The sequence below is a fragment of the Capricornis sumatraensis genome, chromosome 7 (assembly GCF_032405125.1).
Source record: "Capricornis sumatraensis isolate serow.1 chromosome 7, serow.2, whole genome shotgun sequence".
In the NCBI taxonomy this organism is placed as follows: domain Eukaryota; kingdom Metazoa; phylum Chordata; class Mammalia; order Artiodactyla; family Bovidae; genus Capricornis; species Capricornis sumatraensis.
Window position 1 is genome coordinate 34,702,535 of NC_091075.1, and position 25,495 is coordinate 34,728,029.

The 25,495-nt window shown below is 33.6% G+C and overlaps 1 protein-coding gene across 2 annotated transcripts in view; it reads right to left on the minus strand.

Annotated features, from left to right (window-relative positions):
- Positions 1-25,495, minus strand: part of GRID2 (glutamate ionotropic receptor delta type subunit 2) — a 1,614,208-nt gene that overhangs the window by 1,273,058 nt on the left and 315,655 nt on the right. For both annotated transcript variants that reach the window (XM_068975313.1, XM_068975312.1), the window contains exon 2: positions 7,136-7,291. In XM_068975313.1, coding sequence (XP_068831414.1) covers positions 7,136-7,291 — 156 coding nt within the window. The remainder of the gene's footprint in view (positions 1-7,135; positions 7,292-25,495) is intronic.

Below are 25,495 nucleotides of genomic sequence, written 5' to 3' on the forward strand. Positions count from 1 at the left end.
AGACCATGGTATTGTGCAGAGTAATTCACTCAAGGCTAAATGCTTAGAGGCACCCCAAAAGTATTTGCTGATTCTTTCTTATTTTTCCTAGAATATGCAATCTTCTATTGCACATTGGCTTCTGTGTCTTGTTTTTAAAAGCAAGTATTTCAATGTTATTTCTTTTGAAAATTACAAAATAATTCAACAAAATATTGTATGGATATTAAAAGACTATGCATAATGAAATTCCAATAAATATAAAAATACTTTCCAAGTACATGCAAAATTAAGCTGTTAAATGTTAAAATAAAAAGCCAGATTATTTTTTTTTCTCAAATTAAGCAAGTAGACTGGATCATCTAAAAGTTGGATATTAATAATACTTGCAATAGTTTTAAAATTCTGAATATAGTTAAGTCACCTTTGGTTTGTCAACATGAACTTAAATAATTTTTATGACTACAAAATGGACTCATTACAACTGCAGAGTGCACGTAAATGTGGTTTTTAATCTAATACACCATATATTCAGTCACTTTATGACATAATATGTGATTCTTTTACCAAATAACTATCATAAAAGACAGATTAAAAACTGAATTATGCTGTTTAATCATGCACTCTACCCATAAAGGTAGAAAAAGAACAGAAGAAAGTGGTGTGCTATTATTACAAGTAAATGTTTGGTAGAAAGAAAGAATACCTAAGCAACAACAACAAAAATTCCATTAAACACAGTTTTCATAGAAAGCTGCTACAGATTCCTCTAAATAAAACAAGATCCAGAGTAGCACATGTTGCTGAAATATATATCTTATGAGGTAACTTACACAACAGTACACAATTGTAGGTAGTCAGGTATAAGGTTCTGAAGCAGAAAGGCTATATAAAATCATGATATAAGGGTCTATAAACATCTGAATTTCAATCTGTTCATAGTAATAGGGACCTGTTATTTTAAAAGTGTCATATTGAGTGATATAAGGGAAAGACTTACCAGTAAAAGAGTAGAACAGAAAAAATCACAGAAAAAATTAAATTAAGCTATGCATTGTATATCTTTATTAACATTATATTAAAAATAATGAATTTCTTTAAAAAAGAAATTCCCTCTTTTCTGAAAAGTAAATGTTTTAAAAATCTAGAACATCATGTTTCTACTATTAACACAATTAAAACCCCAAGTTACAGGTAGAAGGGAACGACATGTAAAAATCCACAGTCCCCTTCAGGTGCATGTTTAGACTTCCTGCAGGCAGACATTCCATCTTCTCTTTTGCTATCTCCATGATAGATGGCCCAGTCTTGGAAGAGTTATGGGCTTTAAGTATTTGAAAAGACTGATTTAACTGAGTACCCTCAAAATTAAGAGTCCAAATATATATTATTATAATCCTTCTTGATTGGCAATTCTTTAATGAAAATGGATAATATATGAGATATTTGAAAGAATGCATGCCTGTGTTGTCCCTAATAAATACAGATGTCTAAAATTTTAATACTACATTAATGATAAGTACTAAAGATCACACACCAGGCAGATTCTGACTGCAGACCTTGTATGCCAGTTCTTAGAACGAGGCAGTAGGAAGGAAAACTGATGCAGAACCTGGCATGGAATTGCTGGAGAACTGACCAACCTGAACACTCTAGACTCATGAAGAAAGGCAGGTAGTCCAGACAGCCACCAAATGTACCTCGAGAATCTCTCCTGCCTTGTGAGTGCCCAGAGGTGGCCAGTCAGCTGCATCACTATCCCTTCAACCCCTCTGCACACGGAGTTAGGCATCAGTTATCTACAGAGTATTAGGCCTAGAGACAAAATACAACATTCGCCTTGATAAGGAATGAAAAAAATGGGGGAAGAAATGAACAAATGAATGAATGAGAAGAAGTATAATTGCATGATGTTCAGATCTTATTTCTTGGTTTCTGGAGTCACTAATTCTCAAGTTCAGTGGTCAGGAGATTCAAAAAATAAGCTGAAGTTGGAGTTATATAAATTGGTCCAGGAAATACAGGCTGATGAATTACATTGCAATCTTATGCTAAGGAAAATTGGAGAATCTAATCTAAGAATTTTGGAATTAACAGATGCTTTTAATCATAGTAAAAATATCCTATTAAAGCAGAGAGGAATATAAATTATGAGACTAAGCCTTGGAATAAGGCATCAAATATCACAGCCACATAAATCATTCTTTTTACATTTACATCTTCTTTGAACCAGGCTATTCAGATTTAGCCTATGGCACCAGAAATATTCACAGTGAATTGTCATGTGTCTTGGAAAAGGTTTTTCCTGCTTAGATTTCCTTACATTGTTTCTGGTTCTACTACTCTTCTGTCATCCCTTTTACACACGTGATATAGATACGTGGATATTTATATATAATTAAAAAGACACAGGACTTATTTCATAAACCATAAATGAAAGCAGTCTCATTGTTTTACACTTACACTAATTTAATTTTGGAAGATATGTGAGGCAAATCCAACTAAAATTGTCACTGTGTGAAAGTGAGATGTCTATTTTTACAAGATTCTTTGAGAGCAATCAATATTCATGCCTGGTGTGTGAAGAAGTAAGTTAAAGATGGACCAGGCTGTAACTGGAAGATGAGCAATCCTAATTGTGACTGCTTTTTGTATTAAAATCAACTTTCATAACTAAATTGTTTATAATGATTTTTAACACATCAGAGAAGAGAATAATTTTGATAGTCCTTTGTTTTCAAATAGAATCATTTGTGACTCTATGGTATAAATCTTCCCTTATACTCTTCTCACTATGCATTTCATTTTTATATATTTTTTCTAATAATTATTTCAAAATGTTTTAACTGAATCTTGCCATTCAATATTAGTGCATAGTTCTTAACATCCTTCCTGATACATCTGATGTAGGCAAGACAAGAATTATACATGCATTCATATTTCTGCATTCACCTTTCAATGCGAACATTTTTACACATCCTCCTTACATTTCCTGACCGTGTTTTCTTATAAATCCCCACCTTTCATGGCCCATAGTGGTGTTGGTTTCAGCTAAGAGCTAACAATATAAACAACTGCTATTGCTTTTAGTAGAGACAGAGGTGCCTTTCACACCAGTCATTTGTGTATCTATGCTATATTCAGTACATAGGTCCAACAGAAGAAACAATCTTTAAAACAAAAGTAAGGAAAGAAATCTCACAACTGCTTTGGTCCAGGTCACCTGAACCTGCAAAAGGCCCTTTCTGGACTCTGATGAAACTAATGAGTGCTCCAGGTTGCTGTGAATAGTGGATGAGGTAGCAGAACAAAGGACGGCTATCATATATTCTTTTAATCAATTCAGAAATCAGTCACGGAAAAGAAGAAAAAAAAAAACAGGAGGCAATATCAGCAATGTGAACAATCTCTAAAGTGAAAACTGAATAATTATAATTTCTTTAATTCTTTATGTATCTAAATCTGGAAATTTGTTCTAAAGACTTACGGAGCATCTTATCTACAGAGATAAAATTGACCTTAAAATACATCATGTATGTTCTGATTTCTTCATTATTATTTAGATGAGGAGAAGTAAGGATGAATGAACAGAGTGGATTACACAATGCAACTGCTGCTGCCAATCAAATTGGTATTTTTCTGCTAATCCATGTCATCTAAAACCTATGAACATAACCTGCACATATCAAAACATATAAATCTGCTACAATTTTCATTCCCTACAGTGTTTACTAAAGTCCTAGAATATATCAGAATATATTATGCATTTTCCTCATAAATAAATATGTATTTTATATATATATATCCTTGCAGATATAGTAAGGAAAATATCAGGTCAGTGGTCTACAGGCCTTGGCTTAGTTCATTCGTTCTTTACTACACGCTTCTAGTTTGTAGAAGAATTACTTAACCACTGTGGTCTCAATTAATTAATTTAACATTCAATAGGATTTATATAATTTTGTACCATAATAATTCCACAGGTTTTCAATTTTTTTTGTATATCTTAAGGAAAATGTCCACACACAAAAAGAAAGTAAAGAATTCCTAAGTTAAGGTATGAAAAAGTCTTTATTATTAGTGGACATCACACAGCTCAACAGATAAAAGGTAACCAATGGCTTATCAAAAAATATTCAGAAGAAAGCAAAAATAATTACCTAAAAATAGGTGGTTTATTTATAAATTACTTTTGTTAAAACAAGAATTTTTTCCTCCTGTTCATTTATCTGAAACTGCTGAGATTAATGTTATAGGATAGTGAAAATGATGATCAAATAGTCATTGCTATCCAGAGAATAGAAAGTATTGATCCTGTGTTGTAACCAAGATATTTTCTTCAAAAAAATCACCTGAAATTAATTATTAATATGCACAAACTTATGGTAACCAAAACTACAAAGGAGCATTTTATATTACCAATATTCTTTATTAAAGTTTATGGAGTAAGAAGGCTGTTTATATTTAAATCTCTCTCTCTTATTAAGTGTTGAAAATAGATGGGATAAGCAAAATATTAAATTTAAAAAAATCATGTCAAATGTTGGAGAAAGTTCTAACAATAAAATAAACTGAGGATTTCATATTAGATTCCATTTATCTGTTGATAGATCCCTATTATACTTCATTTTTATCACCAAAATATCCATATACTTTGATGATGCTATTTGTTCAAGGATCAGACTTTCAAATAAACAAATGAAAAAAACAAACACATTAAAAAATACAAAGAGAGGGAAAAATAATTCAAAATCATTAATTTTTAGATGTTCATCAGGAAGATGACTGTATAAACAACTGATAGTAATGATAGCACTGAATGCCGTGTCCATCTTTAGAATGTGAAAAACAAACTTATTTAAAGCCCTCTATATTATAGATTTTAATGGTATTGCAGCAAAGATACGATGATAGAAAGGTGACCATCTTTTATAGTTCAGCTGAAGGTTTCTCCTAAAATACTTCCTCAAAATATTTAAGAAATACTCCTAAATACTTTTTGTTCTCTCGCAAATGAATATTTCTATTATTGTGTCAAAGTTATCAAATATAATAAGAGCTCTAGAAAGAATCTATTTTTACTTCTAAAATTAACCAAGATCTTTCTTGATATTGAATGGTGAAAAATTAGCTCCAGAGTTTCCTACAACTTATTTCAGGTTCATTACTCAGAGCAGACCATCAAAATAACTAGTCCAGAACATCCTGTTAGTATCAAAACCCATCAGGCAAACTGTCAAGTTCTTTATTCTTTCTTGACAAATATCTATCATTCTCTATCTTGGAAACTTAAAACTTACTTCCTCTCTCAATTTGCTTTCAGTGCCACATATTCTTTTATATCACAATAGTTCTTTTGAGAGATATTTTTGTTTTCAGAATTTAGTTGACAATAGAATGGTTACACAAAGCAATATGTAAACTGATTAACTGTGGTATTTTAAAAACTGTCCTTGTGTTTCAAATTGTAGTCAATTAAAAAAGGTGTGAAGGCCGTATTTATTTAGCTCTTGCAATTCCATTTTACCCACTGTCTATTTCTCACTGCTTTATCCACATTTTTTCAGTCAAAGTGGATTTTTTTAAAGGTATGGATATTTTAGTACATCTGAAGTTAATAAGAAGACAGTCACAAAAATAAAGTCAGTCCTTATTTTTTCCTGTTCTTACTCTGGTTACTGAAACTAACAGTTGGGAAAGAAATATATACCTAGTTTAAAGAATAACATTCTTAGTGTAACTATACCTTTCATTACAGGTATTATCCACAATTTCTAGTTTATTATTTTTGCAGACTGCTTTATGAATTCTAACATTAATTTAGACAGTTTTTAGATGTTTCTATAGGAAATTTATCAGCATAGCCATGATTTAAAGTTGCAAATCCCAAGATAATTCTGAATTAAATGCAAGAAAAAAACAGATGCTTATATTAATCTGATTTTTAAAATTTATATTTATGTATTAAAGTTCCATCATGTTAATATGAAAAATCTATTTTATTACAAAATCAATCTTTACTTAAAAATTTCTGTTCATTTCATTAAAATAATATATTTTCACTTCATCAAATTAAAAAGAAAGAAAATCCATTAGACTATTAATCATTCTATCCATTGCCTTACTGACAGAAATAAGCTTTAAATCAGCTTTAGCCAATGCCACTGATCAAAAACACATTCCAATAAAACTTACTTGTATATCATGTAAATACATTAAATTAAAAACATTTATCTTCTTTATCCCTTCAATACTTTTCTTTAAAAAGTTTTCTACCAAATTTTACTACCGTTATATCTTGTCCATACTTTCTTCTGCCAATTTCTCTAAATTTTTAATGAAAGAAATGCTTCATTTAACTAAATTAATTTCATATTAATATCTTCAGTCTAAATATATAATCACAATAAAATATAAAACAGATTAACAACAAATAACCTCATGAATAATGACTACTTTCAATCAAAAGACTAAATATTTCATTACAATAATAGCATCAAAACTAGAATTTTATTAGTGTAAGACCTTTCATTAAAATCCTTCATTCACACAAAGGATCATTCTAGCATAATAAAAATAATTTGTACTTGTATGACTTTGTACCTATGAAAAATTTTAATTCACTCAAGTATACAGACAGAATGGAGAAAAGTGCTTTAAAATTTGGCATACTGTAGAGAGAAAAAATGTATAGCTTAGGTCAGCATAGATTCCAGTACAAAATCTTTGATTTGTGTGTACTGTCTAAAAGTTTTCCTTTTACCAATACATCTGTCATGAATACAATTTAAATGTCATCTCTAGTTGTAACATCACTTAAGGCAACAGTTATCTCAAAGAAAACAAAGTAAAACTTCAGATAGAAAGTCATATTTTTAAGGAATGCTTCAATTTTACTAAAGTCATAAAACGTTGCAAAGTTTTTATTGCAAATATTTATGACCCTTTTCATAATATATTACAATTAAAACAATAACTTTCCACTCAGAAGTAGAATACAGGATTACAATCTACCAAATAACACCCTAAAGAAAAGCAATGCAGAAAAGATGCAAAAATGATATTCATGTTTAATGGCTTTTAAAAATTTAATTTCATCACCATTTGAATTGAACCAAAAAAACAAAATAAAATGTAGAGTGCTGACAGACCTTACCTTCCTGAACTGCTTGAAAAGGGTTGTTGCCATCAACAAATGTCACCGAAAATGTGATTTTCTCAGTCTGTAAGATCTCCTCATTCTGGTTGAGGTCACCAACTGCTGTGCGAAACACCTCATCATCCTTTTTGGCAGATTCATCAAAAATCGCTCCTAGAAAGAAGTGAGTCGCCATTAAACAATAACATAAATATTCTCTCATGCCCTCCAGAATTATGCCAAAGAGACTTATGTATCAGAAAACGTATACTTTCACTTAAAGCATGCACTTTATTTATTACTGAAACACACTGTACTGGAAGCAGTGTGACAGCTAAGCAGGAATGTAGTTACTTTTTCCAAATGGAAATGACGAATAGTACATCATAGTGTTTTGCTGGGAGAGCCCTAGGAAGGCATAATAAGTACAAAAAGCCTTTGCAAAACAAAGTGGTTAAATGCACTGAATGCCTCATGTACTAAGATCTACAGGAATTCATAGCTTGAAGATATTTTTTCTGAATAACAGGAGAAAAATAAGAAAATATTCTGAGAGTCCATTCATAAAGTAAATAGGAATCAAATTCCGATCATGATTTTCACTTATTTTTCTTTTTATTTCTTCTCTTCCTTCTTTCTTGAACAAGAGTTTCCATATCTTTTCAAATCCTGACTCTCACATTAGTTAGTTTGACCTTGAGCAAGGGATTAAAACTCTAAACACAATTATCATCTATAATATCTAATAATAAAAATAATATCCATCTGTAAGGTTTATTAACTATATTAAATGATGCTATGCATGCAAAATGTAAGTAAACTGTGGTAACTAAATATGTCTTAATAAATGCTGGTATCTTTTCTTTTTTTTAATACTGTAATATAATCCAAACAGAGCTTAAACATTTTCTATTAATTTTTTTACACTGCAGTATCTAATATAATTCTTAAAATAATTCAGTTCAGTTAAGTTGCTCACTCATGTTTGACTCTTTGCAATCCCCTGGACTGAAGCACACCAGGCTTCCCTGTCCATCACCAACTCTAGGAGCTTGCTCAAACTCATGTCCATTGAGTCGGTAATGCCATCCAACCATCTAATCCTCTGTCATCCCCTTCTCAAATAGTACTACATACAAATACTGTTTTAAAAATTAGGATTCCATGCAAGAAATATGCCTAAGTTCACACAACAATGGCAAGAGCCTTTTCCTCCTTGACTCCAGCATTCTTGCTCTGTGTCACTATGGGATACTGCCTTCTAGGATTATACCCAAAAGGAATGAAAGTATTTAATGGGGATTCTGACTTTATAGCATATTTGGGGATTCTTTCCCCTATGGTCATGCATACTGACTCCTCCAGTTCTAAACACGCACACATTTTTTATTAATTTACTTTTCAATCACAAATAATTGGGTCAATGTACTTTTTGCGTTTTTGAATAAACCTAGGAAAAGGTCAGTTTTCATTACAATCCCAAAGAAAGGTAATGCCAAAGATGCTCAAACTACCACACAATTGCACTCATCTCACACGATAGTAAGGTAATGCTCAAAATTCTCCAAGCCAGGCTTCAGCAATATGTGAACCGTGAACCTCCTGATGTTCAAGCTGACTTTAGAAAAGGCACAGGAACCAGAGGTCAAATTGCCAACATCCACTGGATCATCGAAAAAGCAAGAGAGTTCCAGAAAAACATCTATTTCTGCTTTACTGATTATGCCAAAGCCTTTGACTGTGTGGATCACAATAAATTGTCGAAAATTCTGAAAGAGATGGGAATACCAAACCACCTGACCTGCCTCTTGAGAAACCTGTATGCAGGTCAGGAAACAACAGTTAGAACTGGACATGGAACAACAGACTAGTTCCAAATAGGAAAAGGAATGTGTCAAGGCTGTGTATTGTCACCCTGCTTAGTTAACTTATATGCAGAGTACATCATGAGTAATGTTGGGCTGGATAAAGCACAAGCTGGAATCAAGATTGCCAGGAGAAATATCAATAACCTCAGATATGCAGATGACACACCCTTATGGCAGAAAGTGAAGAGGAACTAAGAAGCCTCTTGATGAAAGTGAAAGAGAAGAGTGAAAATGTTGGCTGAAAGCTCAACATTCAGAAAAAAAAGATCATGGCATCTGCTCCCATCACTTCATGGCAAATAGATGGGGAAACAGTAGAAACAGTGTCATATTTTATTTTGGGGGGTTCCAAAATCACTGCAGATGGTGATTGAAGCCATGGAATTAAAGACATTTACTCCTTGGAAGGAAAGTTATGACCAACCTAGATAGCATATTCAAAAGCAGAAACATTACTTTGCCAAAAATGTCTGTGTAGTCAAGGCTATGGTTTTTCCTGTGGTCATGTATGGATGTGAGAGTTGGACTGTGAAGAAGGCTGAGCGCCGAAGAATTGATGCTTTTGAACTGTGGTGTTGGAGAAGACTCTTGAGAGTCCCTTGGACTGCAAGGAGATCCAACCAGTCCATCCTAAAGGAGATCAGTCCTGGGTGTTCATTGGAAGGACTGATGCTGAAGCTGAAACTCCAGTACTTTGCCACCTCATGCAAAGAAGTGGCTCATTGGAAAAGACCCTGATGCTGGGAGGGATTGGAGGCAGGAAGAGAAGGGGACGACAGAGGATGAGATGGCTGGATGACATCACCGACTCGATGGACATGAGATTGGGTAAACTCCGGGAGTTGGTGGTGGACAGGGAGGCCTGGTGTGCTGCGATTCATGGGGTTCCAAAGTGTCAGACACGAGTGAGCGACTGAACTGAACTGAATGAATTCCCTCCTGATAAAAAAGATAGACACCTAAAGGACAATAACGTGATAAAGGAATAACTAGGAACATATGTATATCTTATCTATATATGCATAATATATATTTCTTGACTCTAATATGCATTACAATGTGTGAAAAAAGTGTGTATATAAAATGACTTTTTTCCATATATAAGTAGAATACAGTTATTATACACATATATGAAGAGATAAACACACTATATATACAGACATAGATATGCATATATATTCACATACATGCACACAAACACACATATACATATCAATAAAAGCAGACACACTTTACATCTTTCAATTCAGTAGATTTAATATTCTGTAGCTGAAGCCATCGAATATTCTAGAAAAAGACAAATCATGATATTTAATATGCATTCTAAGACTCAATACATGATACAGCAAATGTGAAACTATGTTCATTTCTGACAAATCTGGCAGGTTACTTTTGACCTCTCCACCCTAAGTGGCTTCACCATGGTAAAGCAATAATTAATTTCTGCTAGAGAAGGCAAAATGTCTAAAAGGCTTACTGTGTGCTTGTATTTTTCTTACCACTGCTCTTTTATATTTGCATGGACTCACTGACAGCTTTGACCAGCCTATGCAAACCTTTCCTTTCCATTTCCTATACATTTTGAATACCTGCCATGGATAAGAATATAAGAAAAGGGTGAAGAATTTTTTTAATTGATATAAAATTACTTTGGAATTATACTATTATATACCTAACACTCAGAATATTATTAGTTTTATTGATGTAATCAATTTACATAATACACATTAATTTTAAACTTATCTTGTTGCCTCTGAATTAGAAGTTTACTTTATAGACTAAGTTTTTCACGAAAATATTTAGGCGATAAAATTTAGATTTATCCTGATAACTTTAATTCACATTTTAAAAGACTTTTAATTTGTGATAATATTTATGAGAGTCTAGATTAATGTAATTAATCATTACATTGAAATATAATATGATCATACCAGAATATAAAATTTTCTTTAGCAGTTTGTTAGGAAGTATGATATAAGGGTGCTATAGCTGGAGCTGAAACACCCAAATCATTTTAAATCAGATAATCTAAATGCCTATTCACAAAGAAGTGATGTATATTTATACAGAGATGTTTAATTTGTCATGAATACCAAATGGATTTCTTAAAAGAAGAGTTTCTAATCAACCTTGTTTTATAGCAAGTAACATTATTGACTTCTGATGAGTATTGGTAATACATTTTTAATGGAAGCATTTTACTATCGCCTGACAGAACATTTAAGACTGCTTTAAACATTAAACCTGGCTTAATAAATGGCAGAAATCTGCCAAAATGATAGCAAATTAGTCAATTCTGTTTTGAATTAAGATATACTGAAAGGAAATGCACAAAAGAAGCAGTTCATCTTTCAGCAAACAGAAAGGAAGTAGACAAAACAACAGTTTATCTTACTGCACACAGACAGCATAAGCAAAGAACAGGAAATCTTAGTCAACATTTCAAATCAACTTATTTATTTATTTACTTTTTTCGTCAGCTATAAAATCTCATTTTAAGTTTGGCTTTTTATCACAAAGTGAATGCAGCATTTTATATCAAGCACAACTATTCTGAAAACATTCTGGTAAGTTCCACATGAAGAATCTCAGGAAAGACAGTCCTTTTTTATGTATGCCATGCACTTCCAATAGTATAGTTATGCCATCTCTATCTTTTGTATTAATAAATACATATTACCAGTCTAATCGAACATCAAATGTCATTTTTGAAATTAAAGTTTCCCAAATGTAACATTCACAACTATATAGCATACATGATGATACAGCATTTATTTATTTCCCAGCTATTTTTATTAGCATGTTTTAACTGTCAGTTTTATTTTAAAACCTGGAGGAGAAAGCCAGATCCAACTTATTGTCATGATGAAATAATTCTTCCACCATTTACACACACACACGCACACATATACACATGCACAGTATGTGATCAACAAATCACACTCTATTTATATTTTATGCTGGCCAAACTGGATTGAAGAATAACCAAGCAACAGGCAGAGAAGAAACATCTCCTAAAGTCCTAATTACTAAACTGTAATTATAATAATTTCCACTATTAGGGACTGATGATCTGCTACTTCCATTCGAGAGAAAAATGGTCTTTACTTTTGCTTACAGAAAGAGAGTGACATGTACTCTACACACAAATTTTTAAATACAAAATAGATCATCACTGTCTTCTTATATCTTAGAAAATAATTTTATGGCTTACAGCAGTATTAAAAACATGTTGAGGTCTTAACTTTTTTTTCTGCTCTTACAATTTTTTATATATATATATAAATTTTTTTTTCTTTACTTTACAATACTGTATTGGTTTTGCCATACATTGACATGTATCCGTCACAGGTGTACATGAGTTCCCAACCCTGAACCCCCCTCCCACCACCCTCCCCATATCATCTCTCTGGGTCATCCCAGTGCACCAGCCCCAAGCATCGTGTATCCTGTATCGAACCTAGGCTAGCGATTCGTTTCTGCTGCTGCTGCTGGTGCTAAGTCGCTTCAGTCGTGTCCGACTCTGTGCGACCCCATAGACGGCAGCCCACCAGGCTCCCCCGTCCCTTGGATTCTCCAGGCAACAACACTAGAGTGGGTTGCCATTGCCTTCTCCAATGCATGAGAGTGAAAAGTGAAAGTGAAGTCACTCAGTCGTGTCTGACTCTTAGCGACCCCATGGACTGCAGCCCACCAGGCTCCTCCGTCCATGGGATTTTCCAGGCAAGAGTACTGGAGTGGGGTGCCATTGCCTTCTCCAGATTCGTTTCTTACATGACAATATATACATGTTTCAATGCCATTCTTCCAAATCATCCCACCCTCTCCCTCTCCCACAGAGTCCAGAAGTCTGTTCTTTACATCTGTATCTCTTTTGCTGTCTCGCATACAGGGTTATCATTGCCATCTTTCTAAATTCCATATATATGTGTTAGTATACTGTATTGGTGTTTTTCTTTCTGGTTTATTTCACTCTGTATGATCGGCTCCAGTTTCATCCACCTCATTAGAACTGATTCAAATGTATTCTTTTTAATGGCTGAGTAATTTTTTAACTGTTGTAAAGGATCATGTGTATAAGTTAAAAACATAATTTTACACAAATTCACATTCAAAACCATGCTTGTTAAATAAAATATTTATAGGAAGTTACTCATCTGACCACCTCCACAACTCTCAAAAACATTTTAATCATTTATACCTTCATATCTCTATTCATGATACTGTCTCAGTCATGGGTATATGCCTTGTCTCCTTAGCAAAATAAATTTCCTGGGCCATAGAAACTATTTTTATTGTTAGAGCATTTATAATGGAGTCTATTTAGACATTCAACAAAAAATAATAGTGTAAACTTTCCTCCTATCAGTTAGGCATGATCTTGCAAAATAGGAAACCTAAATTCAAATTCATATAGGATGGATAAACAACAAGGTTCTACTGCACAGCAGAGGGAACTATATTCAATATCTACGATAAACAATAATGGAAAAGAATAACAAGTATTTCCTTGTCTGTGAATCATTTTGCTGTACAAAAGAGATTGACAGAACACTGTAAATCAACTATACTTCAATAAAAAATAAAACTAAAAGTTCAACTTCAAATATAAGAATAAAAATGTAGTTACAACTAATTCTAAATTAGAACACAAACAATTGCAAATGTACCTGTATGTAAATTTATTATCACAGTATTATCATGACTCCAGAAGACCCAAATTATTTAGCAAGGTATAAATCACATACTTTTATTTTTAGTTTCAATATATAAAATCTTCATCTTATACATAAAGCTGGCAAGTAAAGGAAATGCTGTTTAGCTGGGAAGGTAGTAGACCAAAAAAAGTTTCTTCATTTATCCCTGAACTTCCTCTAAAAATACTGAGAAAGGTTTTGCTACAGATATTGAAGGGGTTTTCCAGGTGGTGCAATGGTAAAGAATCTGTCTGCCAACACAAGAAGAGATATGGGTTCAGTCCCTGGGTCGAGAAGATCTCCTGGAGTAGGAAATGGCAACCAGCTCCAGTTTTGTTTTGTTTCTGGAAAATTACATGGACAGAGAAGCCTGGCAGGATACAATCCATGGCATCACAAAGAGTCAGACATGATTTAGCAGACAGACAGACAGACACATACTGAAGTGTCACGAGAAAGAGACCCATACCAGTACAGAGGCTAACCTACTTTCTTCCCTTTCCACACCACAATCCATTACTCTATGCCCACTTCTCTGTTTGCTGAGGCAGAAGTCACATTGCAGAAGCAAAACCGTAGAATCAGCTCAAGCAGAAAGGTCCAAGATAGAAACAGTCTACTGCCCAAACCAGTTCTAGCCTGACCGCCAGGACAGCACCTGAGCCGAAGAGACCCCAAGGTCTGAAAGTTGCCTTTGCTTCATTACCATGGTAGAATCTCTGCCCAAAGGGAGGAGTTGAACTTTAGTAGCACAATTAGCATCCCGAGTGAAGGAGCCCAAAGGACTGTGCCTGCTTTGGATGTTTCTGGAAACTTACTGCTATTTTCCACAGGTTCTGATGGCATACCCACTTCATAACCCTTAAAAATTTCCCACTTGCCTTACCCTGGAAGAAAAGTTCTTAGAGTTGTCCCTTTCCCATTCCTTAATAAAGGAAGAAAGCTTCTGTTCTGCTTTGCCAAACCTGTTCTCATTCAATTGGTGGGAGCAGCACTAGGCAAGGAAAGGACACAGCTGGAGTCCAAAGATACAGCAAGTCGATAATGGAAGGAATTTTTCCATATACAGAGTTGATAAAAGTATTGGAAGATCTGCATATCTAATTTTATAAAAATAACACAGTCAAAGCTATGGTTTTTCCAGTAGTCTTATATGGATGTGAGAATTGGATCATAAAGGAGGCTGAGTGCCGAAGAATTGATGCTTTCAAACTGTGGTCCTGGAGAAGACTCTTGAGAGTCCCTTGGACTGCAAGGAGATCACACCAGTCAATCAGTTCTAAAGGATAGCAACCCTCAATATTCACTGGAAGGACTGATGCTGAAGCTGAAGCTTCAATACTTTGGCCACCTGAAGCAAAGAGCTAATTCATTAGAAAAGACCCTGATGCTGGGAAAGACTGAGGAAAGGAGGAGAAGGGGACGACAGAGGATGAGATGGTTGGATGGCATCACTGACTCAATAGACACTAGTCTGAGCAAACTCCGGGAGAGAGTGAAGGACAGGGAAGCCTGGAGTGCTGCAGTCCACAGAGTCGCAAATAGTTGGACATGATTGAGCGACTGAACAACAAAACATACCAAATATCTTTTGGTAATTCTAAAAATTGAAAAGAAGAAAGTATCAACACGTATCAACACAGAGATAATCATCAAAGCCAAGCCACTGAGTTTCTTCACAAACGATTTGCTGACAGGACAGCTGAAATCCATTACATGTTGCATCAGACCATAGCAGAATCAAAATGCCTTCATAAGATAACAAAAACAGCAATTGTGGGTTTCACAGACTCGTGGCTGAAACAAATTTTAAGAATGATAAAGCTTTCATTTCATTTTTTCAGTAAAAATACTTTCTCATTTTTCAGAAATTGTAGTGAAAATTTTTAAGTAATTTAACCAAAGTTTCACAATCAAAAATTAGAAGGAGAAGGTAGGAATATTGATTTTCTGGCTTCAAGTTTGGAGCTATTTCTTCCATATTATGCTGTTTTTCTCATTTCAAGCACTTTCCAAGTATGTACACATATATATATATATATATATATATATATTACATATATAATCCATTATGCCATTCCTATATACATATATGTGATAATATCTAGAACTACTATATATATTAGTATATACTCAGTAACTAGTTATACCAATGAATATATATATCTCAATATATACACACATACATATGTATTTGATAATGAGTACTAACTGGCAATTAGCATCACATATTCATTTACTCTATACTGTGAAGTATTTAAAATGGAAGAATCATAGTAAAAACCTGAACATACAATGGTACACATATGATCCACTAAGACATTCATATATACATATGTGTGACAATAAATAGATCCACTATATATATAATATATATACTCAATAACTAGTAGTACCAGTGAATATATATATATGTATATACATACATATATATATATATATACACACATTCATATATATTTGATAACGATTACTAGTCTGGTAATTAGCACAATGTATCTGTTTATACCATGAAGCATTTAAAAATGAAGAATTATAGTAAAAACCTGAACATCAGACTTTCCACATAAAACGTATTCCCCTTTGCCTTAGATGTTTTAGAAAATTCGCTTTGGAGATTAAATTTTTTTAAAAAGGCACAACTCTGCTTTGAGACAATTCAGAGGTCACAGTAGGATTTACAGTTCTTGAAAGCTATTCAGAATTGTTAAGTCATCATATATCCTCACTGTTTTAGATGTTACTATTCACGAGTAGGTTTTCAAATTTAATTCTAACAGTGCACTGTGCATACACATTAGTTTCACTGTGCACAGATATTCAAATCAAGAGAGAGATCTATAATGTTTTTGCATCTACTCATGATATTTCTGGGCTTTCCTGGTGGCTCAGTGGTAAAGAATCTGGCTGCAAAGCAGGATCTTCAAGAGATGTAGGTTTGATCCTTGAGTTGGGAAGATCCTCTGGAGAAGAAAATGGCAGCCCACTCTAGTATTCTTGCCTGGAGAATTACATGGACAAAGGAGCCTGATGGGCTACCGTTCCTGGAATTGCAAAGAGCTGGACACAACTGAAGCAACTTAGTAGTAGTAGCATGATATTTCCACTAATGCCAGAGGAAACTGTGCATATATTCAAAGGGACAAGTAATAAAGACATTATAAATACTGTAAAAATCCAATTTCTCCTTTATTTCATTCTTCACAAGAAGGAAAAAAGGTTGAACATGTTCAATATAATTAGACAAGAGGAAAATTCAGCAGAATTGTGACCAAATGAACTTAGTATTTTCTATACTACTGGCATCTTCATCTGAGCATAGAGAGAAGCAACTATTTCAGTAGGGCTATTATTAAAATGAAGGTATTGTGTGTGTGTGCTATGTTTATGCATGTGAGAGTATGTGTGAGAGTATATATATAAAACCTGCCTAGATAATATCATTTACATTGAAATATCCTCCATGAATCAATGCTGTATAACAAGTATTTTCAGCACTCTTATTCAACATAAATTTTACAAATATATTTTAATGTCTTCTTTGACAGGAAGTAGAGTTTTTAGAATTGTACTTTTCCTTTCATTCAGAAGTATATTTTCCTCAGTTCATATTATCTGATCCTTCACAAGTACTCTGACTAAGGAAGTAAGTCAAAATACAAACTCTTAATAGTATAAGGGATGTGCTGCTGCTGCTAAGTCGTTTCAGTCGTGTCCGACTCTGTGCAACCCCATAGACGGCAGCCCACCAGGCTCTGCCATCCCTGGGATTCTCCAGGCAAGAATACTGGAGTGGGTTGCCATTTCCTTCTCCAATGCATGAAAGAGAAAAGTAAAAGTGTACATGTCCATGGATTTTCCAGGGAAGAGTACTGGAGTGGGATGCCATTGCCTTCTCTGAAGGATGTGTTAGATATATATAAAAGTCATGACAATTAGCAAATACTATTCTGAATTAAAAATAATCTGTTGTGCTACTCTCAAGTTTATAATAATTGAAATAATAATGAAAATAATTAACATTTATTAGTAATAAGCATAGTAATAAGTGGTTCACTGACATCATATGATTTAGTTTTGATAAAAATCCTTTGATGGAAATGAAATTCAGGGCAAGTAACTTTCCAGAGACCTAATGTTACTAAATGACTGTGGCAGAATTCACAGGTCTCACTTTCAAGGCAAAATCTCTAGAAAGCTCTAAGCTTAATATATAACAATGTATTCATTATAATAAACTTCTATATTACCAAGTTACATATATATTCTTATTTTCATAATTGTAAAAATGAAATTTTATATGAATGTTAAAATGCTCAAATAGGTTTTAATCATTTCATTCAATAAATTTTTAATAACTAGGTCTAATTTAACAAAGTTTTTAAATAGTATTTTTGCATAATTTTTGTAGATATAATATTCACCCCAATAAATTAAACTATACCCTTTAAAGACAAGTTTAACTCAATAATTAACACATTTCCCCCAAAACTTTAAGTTTGATTTTGGGATAATTATCTAAAATATACAAGGAAACAAGTTGGGGTAAATTTTCTAAACATGTTAAATGACAATTTTTGCAGTTACTTTAGAATAATGTTAAGTGAGTTCCAAAAACATATACACTTTGATATATTCTTAAATTCAGGGTTCATAACAAATCTCTAGCCTTTAATTTTTTAAGACGTTAGAAATTTTTCTACTTTAGTGACTAACAATGCTAGAAGTACAATGCCCAAGTCATTGACTTTATATAGAAAAGACCTTTACTAATGTATGTAGATCTGTAATATTCAAATTTTGACCAGGTATAGAAAATAACTGCTTCATTATTTCCCAGTGTCTAATGCTTACTTAGCATTACATCAAAGTACATTATACTATTAACTCCCAAATCACCCACCATAATTATCTAGTTTATAGGCAAACATCATTCTTTTTTTAAAGATAATCAAGTTCAAAGAGGATATTATCTAGATTACATCAGAATTAGTTATGATGTAGTATATGAATATAAACTGGAAGGAGATAAAACTCCACTCAGATAATTAAAAATTATTCTACATAAATACTTGAAGGCATATTGTAATATGACATTTTTTTACAATGAAGATACTTTTAAATTCTCAGTTTTTCTCAACATATTATAATAGAATGACTTAAAATGAGAAGGGTAAATCACAGACCAAGCAGATAAATTTTCGATGACAATCTCCACCATTTCAGAGGAGGAGAGTATTTGTGTTGGAATGTGGTATTCCATCACATTGTGAGCTAAGTCAAATTCATGTAGAAATTCTTCATTCTAACACAGGTCCTTTTTTTCAGCCAATGACATTTGAACTCACATTTCATTTGAGGTTTTTATAAAGTTACCCAGAAACCCAAAGCACATTTAAACTGATAATTCTGCCACCTAAATGTCTGACTTTGCTGTATGTTTTCCAAAAGTCTATGGGAGAAAAGAAAATCCATAGTGCTTAAGGAACAGATAATCTGACTTTCACATGCAGAACATAATAGGAGGCTAATCTTTAAAATAATCTATTTTTTGTTGTTGTTGGAACATAGATCCTCTCTGAAGAGCTTACAGATTTTTATCTAACTTTGGTCTCTGAGGAATAAGCATTTTAAATAAGTTCTTCCAATAAAAATTATTTGTAACTTTTAAAGATTACTAGATATTGAAAGGTCAATCATCTGGATTTTTCTTAATAAAAATGGCACTATTGAAAGAAAGTATAGTCAGAAGATGAAGAAGAAAACATCAGGAATCTGTTTTCTCATCTAGACAATCATTGAGGTTATTCAATGTCTTTAAGCCTGCTCTGTAAGAAATGCTAAATGGAGTCCTGCAGGTTAAAATACAAGGACATTAGAGAGTAACTTGAAGCCACATGAAGAAGTAAAGATCTCAGTAAAAGTGGTACATAAGCAATTATAAAATTCAGTACTATTGTAATGACAGTCGATAACTCCAATTTTTATTTTCTACATGGTGTAAGACATTAATATTTTATTTAAAAGACAACCATCAACCTAAAAGCTAGTATTATTAATTGCAACTTTGGTTTGCAATTGCACACTTTACTTTCCACATAATTTAAGAGTCTAATACATTTAAGTAATCATTAGTTCATATTTTATGGCGTACAATGTATAAAGATGTAATTTTGTGACATTAGCAACTGAAAGCGCTGAGGATGAACATGTAAAGGAGCAGAGTTTTATATCTCATTGAAGCTAAATTAGTATAAACTCAAATTAAAGTATTATAACTTTTTGACATTAAATGGAATCCCCATGGTTACGACAAAGAAAATAGTTATAGGATATACACAAACAGAAATGAGAAAATAATTTAAATGTTTCACTGCAAAAAGACAAGCAAGAGAGAAAACAGTAATCCAGGAAATGAGAGATAATGAAGCTATAAGACATACGGAAAACAAATAGCAATAACAGAATTTCCTCTTATCAGTAATTACTTTCAGTGTAAATGAAATAAACTTTCCAATCAAAAGACAGAGTTTGGCAGAATAGCTAAAAATATCATCACCCAATTACATACTGTGTATGGAGATTCACTTCAGGGGGAAATATTTGCAACTTGTGGTTTTATGTGACATTAATATCCAGATAAACATTTAGGAAAGTGAAAATCTCTTAGTCGTGTTGGACTCTTTGTAACCCTATGGACTATATAGTCCATGGGATTCTCCAGGCCAGAATACTAGAGTGGGTAGCCTTTCCCTTCTCCAGGGGCTCTTCCCAACCCAAGAATCTAACCTAGGTCTCCCGCATTGCAGTCAGATTCTTTACCAGCTGAGCCACAAGGGAAGCAGAACTCCTAAAACTCGACAAAAAACAACTAGATTAAAAATTGGGCAAATAATCTGCCTGCCGGTGCAGAAGACTCATGTTGGATCCCTGGATCAGGAAGGTCCCCTGGAGAAGAAAACAGCAACTCAGTCCACTATTCTTGCCTGGGAAATGCCATTGACAAATGAGCTTGGAGGAGTACAGTGTATGGGCTGGAAAAGAGTTGGAAGCTCCTTAGAGACGAAACAACAATAACCACAACAAAGCAGTTGAACAGACATTTCTCCAAAGAAGATATATAAGTGGCCAATACGTACATGGAAAGACTCAACGTTACTAACCATTAGGAAAATTCAGACCAAACAATAATGAGGAAATAGCTCATACTCATTAAGATGGTTACTATTGAAATAAATAACAAGTGCTGGCAAGGATGTAGAGAAATTGGAACCCCTGAGTACAACTAACGGGAATTTAAAATGGTTCACCTGTTTTGAAAAACAGCCTGGCAGTTCTCAAAAAATAAACCTACAATTATCATGTGATCCAGAAATTCCATCTCTATATATACTCCTCAAAATGGAAAGAAGAGTCTTAAAGAGATATTTTGAATATATTTAATACTATTAAACTGTATATTTAATAATCAGTGAGATGACAAATTGTATGTGTAGGTTAAATTGTGTATGTTATCATTATTTTTAAAAATTCAAAAAGTGGCACTTTTTTTTTTTTTTCAGATTTTTACACTGACTCTGTGAACTTTGTTGTTCAGGTGCTCAGTCATGTTCACCTCTTTGCGACCCCATGGACTGCAGCATTCCAGGCTTCCCTGTCCTACACCAACTCCTAGAGCTTGCTCAAACTCATGCCCATCTGTCAGTGATGAAATCCAACCATCTTATCCTCTGTCATTCCCTTCTCCTCCTGCCTTCAATCTTTCCCAGCATCAGGGTCTTTTCCAATGAGTCAGTTCTTCACATCAGGTGGCCTCAAGTATTAGAGCTTCAGCTTCAGTCCTTCCAGTGAATATTCAGCATTGAGTTCCTTTAGGATTGACTGGTTTTTCTCCTTGCAGTCCAAGGGACTCTAAAGAGTCTTCTCCAACACCACAGTTTGAAAGCATCAATTCTTTGGCACTCAGCCTTCTTTAAGACCCAACTCTCATAACCATACAAAACTACTGGAAAAACCATAGCTTTGACTCAACGGACTTTTGTCGGCAAAGTAATGTCTCTGCTTTTTAACACACTGTTGGAGTTTGTCGTAACTTTTCTTTCAAGTATCAAAGCATCTTTTAATTTCATGGCTGCAGTCACCATCTGCAGTGATTTTGGAGTTGAAGAAAATAAAGTCTGTCACTGTTTCCATTGTTTTCCCATGTATTTGTGTAGTTATCCAGAGCTTTATATCCTGTGTTTCAGACTCTCTCCATATCACACATTTAATTGAATCAATATCCTAAATATTACAAGCTGAAATGCTATGATAAGAACAGAAATAACTGGTTTAAGAAAAGAGACTTTTTAACACTGCACAGCAATTCAAACTTTCCCAAAACTGAAATGATGTACATAAAAAAAAGGATAAGAAGCTGTCTTCTTGAAAAGTACATTCACTGAGAAGACGTGCAGATATTTTTAGAAATGGAACAGATTCAACTTTTTTTTTCCTCCTATAACAATTCTAGATTCTTTTAATACTACTTTCAATTACCATTTAAAAAAATGTGAGAACTGGTATATGGTACTATAAGTAAAACCACAGGTCAAACAAATATCTGTACAAAAAAAAATATATACTGTGAATACAATGCATGCTTTTTGAAAATTCAAACACATTTTGCTCAAAATAATTTAATTTAATCTGTCTTCTACATAGTAAAAATTCTAATTTTATAGTTAGACAAAAATCCCCTCTGTTTTGAGATGTAAAAAATCATTTTAGCAATCAGAATCAACTCAACTAGATACGTCATTTGAAATGATGTAATTTAGATCTATAACATAGTCTTCATTTCTAAAGAAAATGAATACATCCGTCGGCATATTTCAGGTAGCAAAAAGGTACTCTTTTTATATAAATCTCACTACTCATGGTTTCATTAACTCTTAATCCACCTGTAATTTTATCTTTTTTAAATAAGCAGTTTTAATTGGCAAAACTGAGGATTTTATAGAAATCTACTGAAAATTTTTTTCCTGTTATGTGCTATTTCATACACAGAACAAGCAACTATGTTAGGGAGCTGCATACAGATATTGCTAGGTGGGTGGCCTACAAAATATTTTATAAGCAGTGAGAAAACAGTGGTTCTATGATAACTGTAAACAAGACAGCAGTGAAAAAGTATTTCCTTAGAAGGATGGCAATACTTTTAGGTATTAGATGTAAGTGACTGCAGACTGTACCAAATTTCTTTCATCTATCAAGATCTGTATCACCATCAGTCCTTGACTACCTACAAGTCATAGACTTATGAAAATTCAACTCTAAAGTCCCGTTTTTAGTAATAACTTGCTAGACAATCTTACAGGAAATCTAACAAAAATGGCCAAAGCTGTCGATGTTTGCCACTGTTAATTCTATTCATAAGAAAATAGTAATATTTTTAAACTTTGAAATTCTTGTTAGGTAGTTCCCTTTATCCTCATTTTACAGATGAAGAGATGGAGAATCAGAAGAATTAGGTGAATTAGGTAAATTATCCAATTATACAGCTAGAAATAAATGAGCTAGAACTTGAATCTAGGACTTTCTGGGTTCAAAAATCTATAGTTCTTATACTAATAGACTGTTTATATGTTAAAGTTTAGTACATTCTTGAGACTAAATATCTGCTTTCAGAGTAAGATGTGATTTAAAGAAGAGACAACAGTGAATGACTTCAAAGCAGTGGTCCCTAACATTTTTGGCACCAGGGGCTCATTTCAAGGAAGACAATATTTCCACAGACTGGAGTGAGGAGATGGTTTGGGAATGGTTTAAGCACATTACATTTATTGTGCACTTTTTTCTATTATCTTACATCAGCTCCACCTCAAATCATCAGCCATTAGAGCCCAAAGATTGGGGACTCATGCTTCAAATTGCCCATAATTCATCTCAGAACAGTTTAACTCTATGACATGGTATGTAGTACTACTCTTAAAAAAAAAAAAAAAAAAAAAGCAGCTATTTATGTTTTGTTTCAGTTGTCTATTAAAATCCAAGTGGAGATGTTAAGTTGACTGTCAGGATACATTTAACAGGAGGCTTCCAGTGTGCTGTTTCGGATCTGTCAGGAATTCTCTGCTCCTTATTAATTCCTGAATACTCAGGAATTAAGAGGAGAGGCAAGCCTCTCCCTGGGGCTGAAGAATCCAGGCATTTCCTTCATTAGTTTTTCTATACAGTGATAAGTATCCTCTTTCTCCTTGTGAACCTTGTGAACCTTGTGAATCATGGTAGAAGTGATTGTTTACAAATCTCTCTCTTTAATATGGATAGCCTATGTTCTGTAAGTCTGGAACTTTAATCTTTATCTCTGCTAAGAATAACAACTTTGTAAGACAGTATATATACACACACCATGTTAATTAAAACACCTTTGCTCCATCAGAGCTCTGGTCCCCGTGTCTGTCTTTCTTTCTCTCTCTCTCTCTCCCTCTATTTTTCAGGCTGATCCCTTGGAGCACAGAGGCCCTGTAAGTTCACTTTCCTGCCCAGGCTTCTAAGACCCTCTCGAGAAGGCGTTCTGCATCTTCACTCCATCGAGAGGGCGCATGAGGCCTCCGTAAACAGAACAAGTCCTGTGTCAGGGGCTTTATTGGCTTTCTGCGTAAACCAAGGAATATCAGCCTCTTTTTCTCTCTTTCACTTTCATATCGGTCGACTCCAGACCACCAGGTTCTGGTCCATTAAAGGACCACAACAGTTGACCAAGTGAGTATGTGGAAATGAAGCTTAAGAGAAAGAGTTCTGGGTAAGAGACAGACATTGCAAGGTTATCAACAAACCTTTGCAAATTAAAGACCTGAGACTGGACCTGATCACATCAGGAAATACAGCAAATGGAGAAAAGAGAGACTCAAACCCCAGAGGCAATCTAGTCTTAATTTAAGAGAAACAAACAAGGATGGACTAGAAGGTAGCAGCACTGACTCAAAGGGGAATAGCACCAAGAAAATCATTAAAAGAAGCAAAAAGAGAAAAAAAATTCAAATATTTGGGAATGGTCAATTATATGAAATTCTACTCAAAAAAAAAAATCACATGTGGACATGTAAGTTTCCTTGTTCTGTGTTAAGATAACATGGACATTTTTCATTATTTTAATTAAATTTATTTCCATGAAACTAGTGCAACTTGGAACCAAATTGAAATGGATTAAAGAGTGAATGGGGAGTAAGGAAGTAGAGGCAGAGTTTTAGGATACTTCTAGGGTTAAATTAACCTTACACAAAGGTCCCGTTTTTCTCTCTCTCTTTCTCTCTCTCTCTCTCATTAATCTGGAAACTCTCTCCAAACAGGACTAATGTTAAATTTTTCATCAAAGTTAATAGTCCACAGTGGCTGACACAGTGTCTTCCACGTAATAGGCAATCAGTATTTCCTTGTTGAACTATACTGGTAGAACCAGAATTCTGAAACTTGGTGAGTAACTCAATCAGTGATGGAGCTTTTAAAAATCAAATCTTCCTTTCCAGATACACTGAATCAGAATCTGAAATTCCATTACCATTTTCTATCTTCTTTTATAACTAGGTTCAGTCAAAAGAATGTGACTAGAAGTGGATTATATGTCATTTCCAGCACAAGGGGTTAAGAATCAAGTGCTTCCTTGCTCTTTATCTCCTGATGTCTATATAGACATGAGACCCTCTAGGAAAATGACTCCGAAATGCAAGAACACTGGATCCCTATGTGAAGAAAGTTTTTAAATACCCAAAATATATTATCTTGAGGATAATTACTTATGTTAAAATTAAATAAGAATTATTATCTTTGAG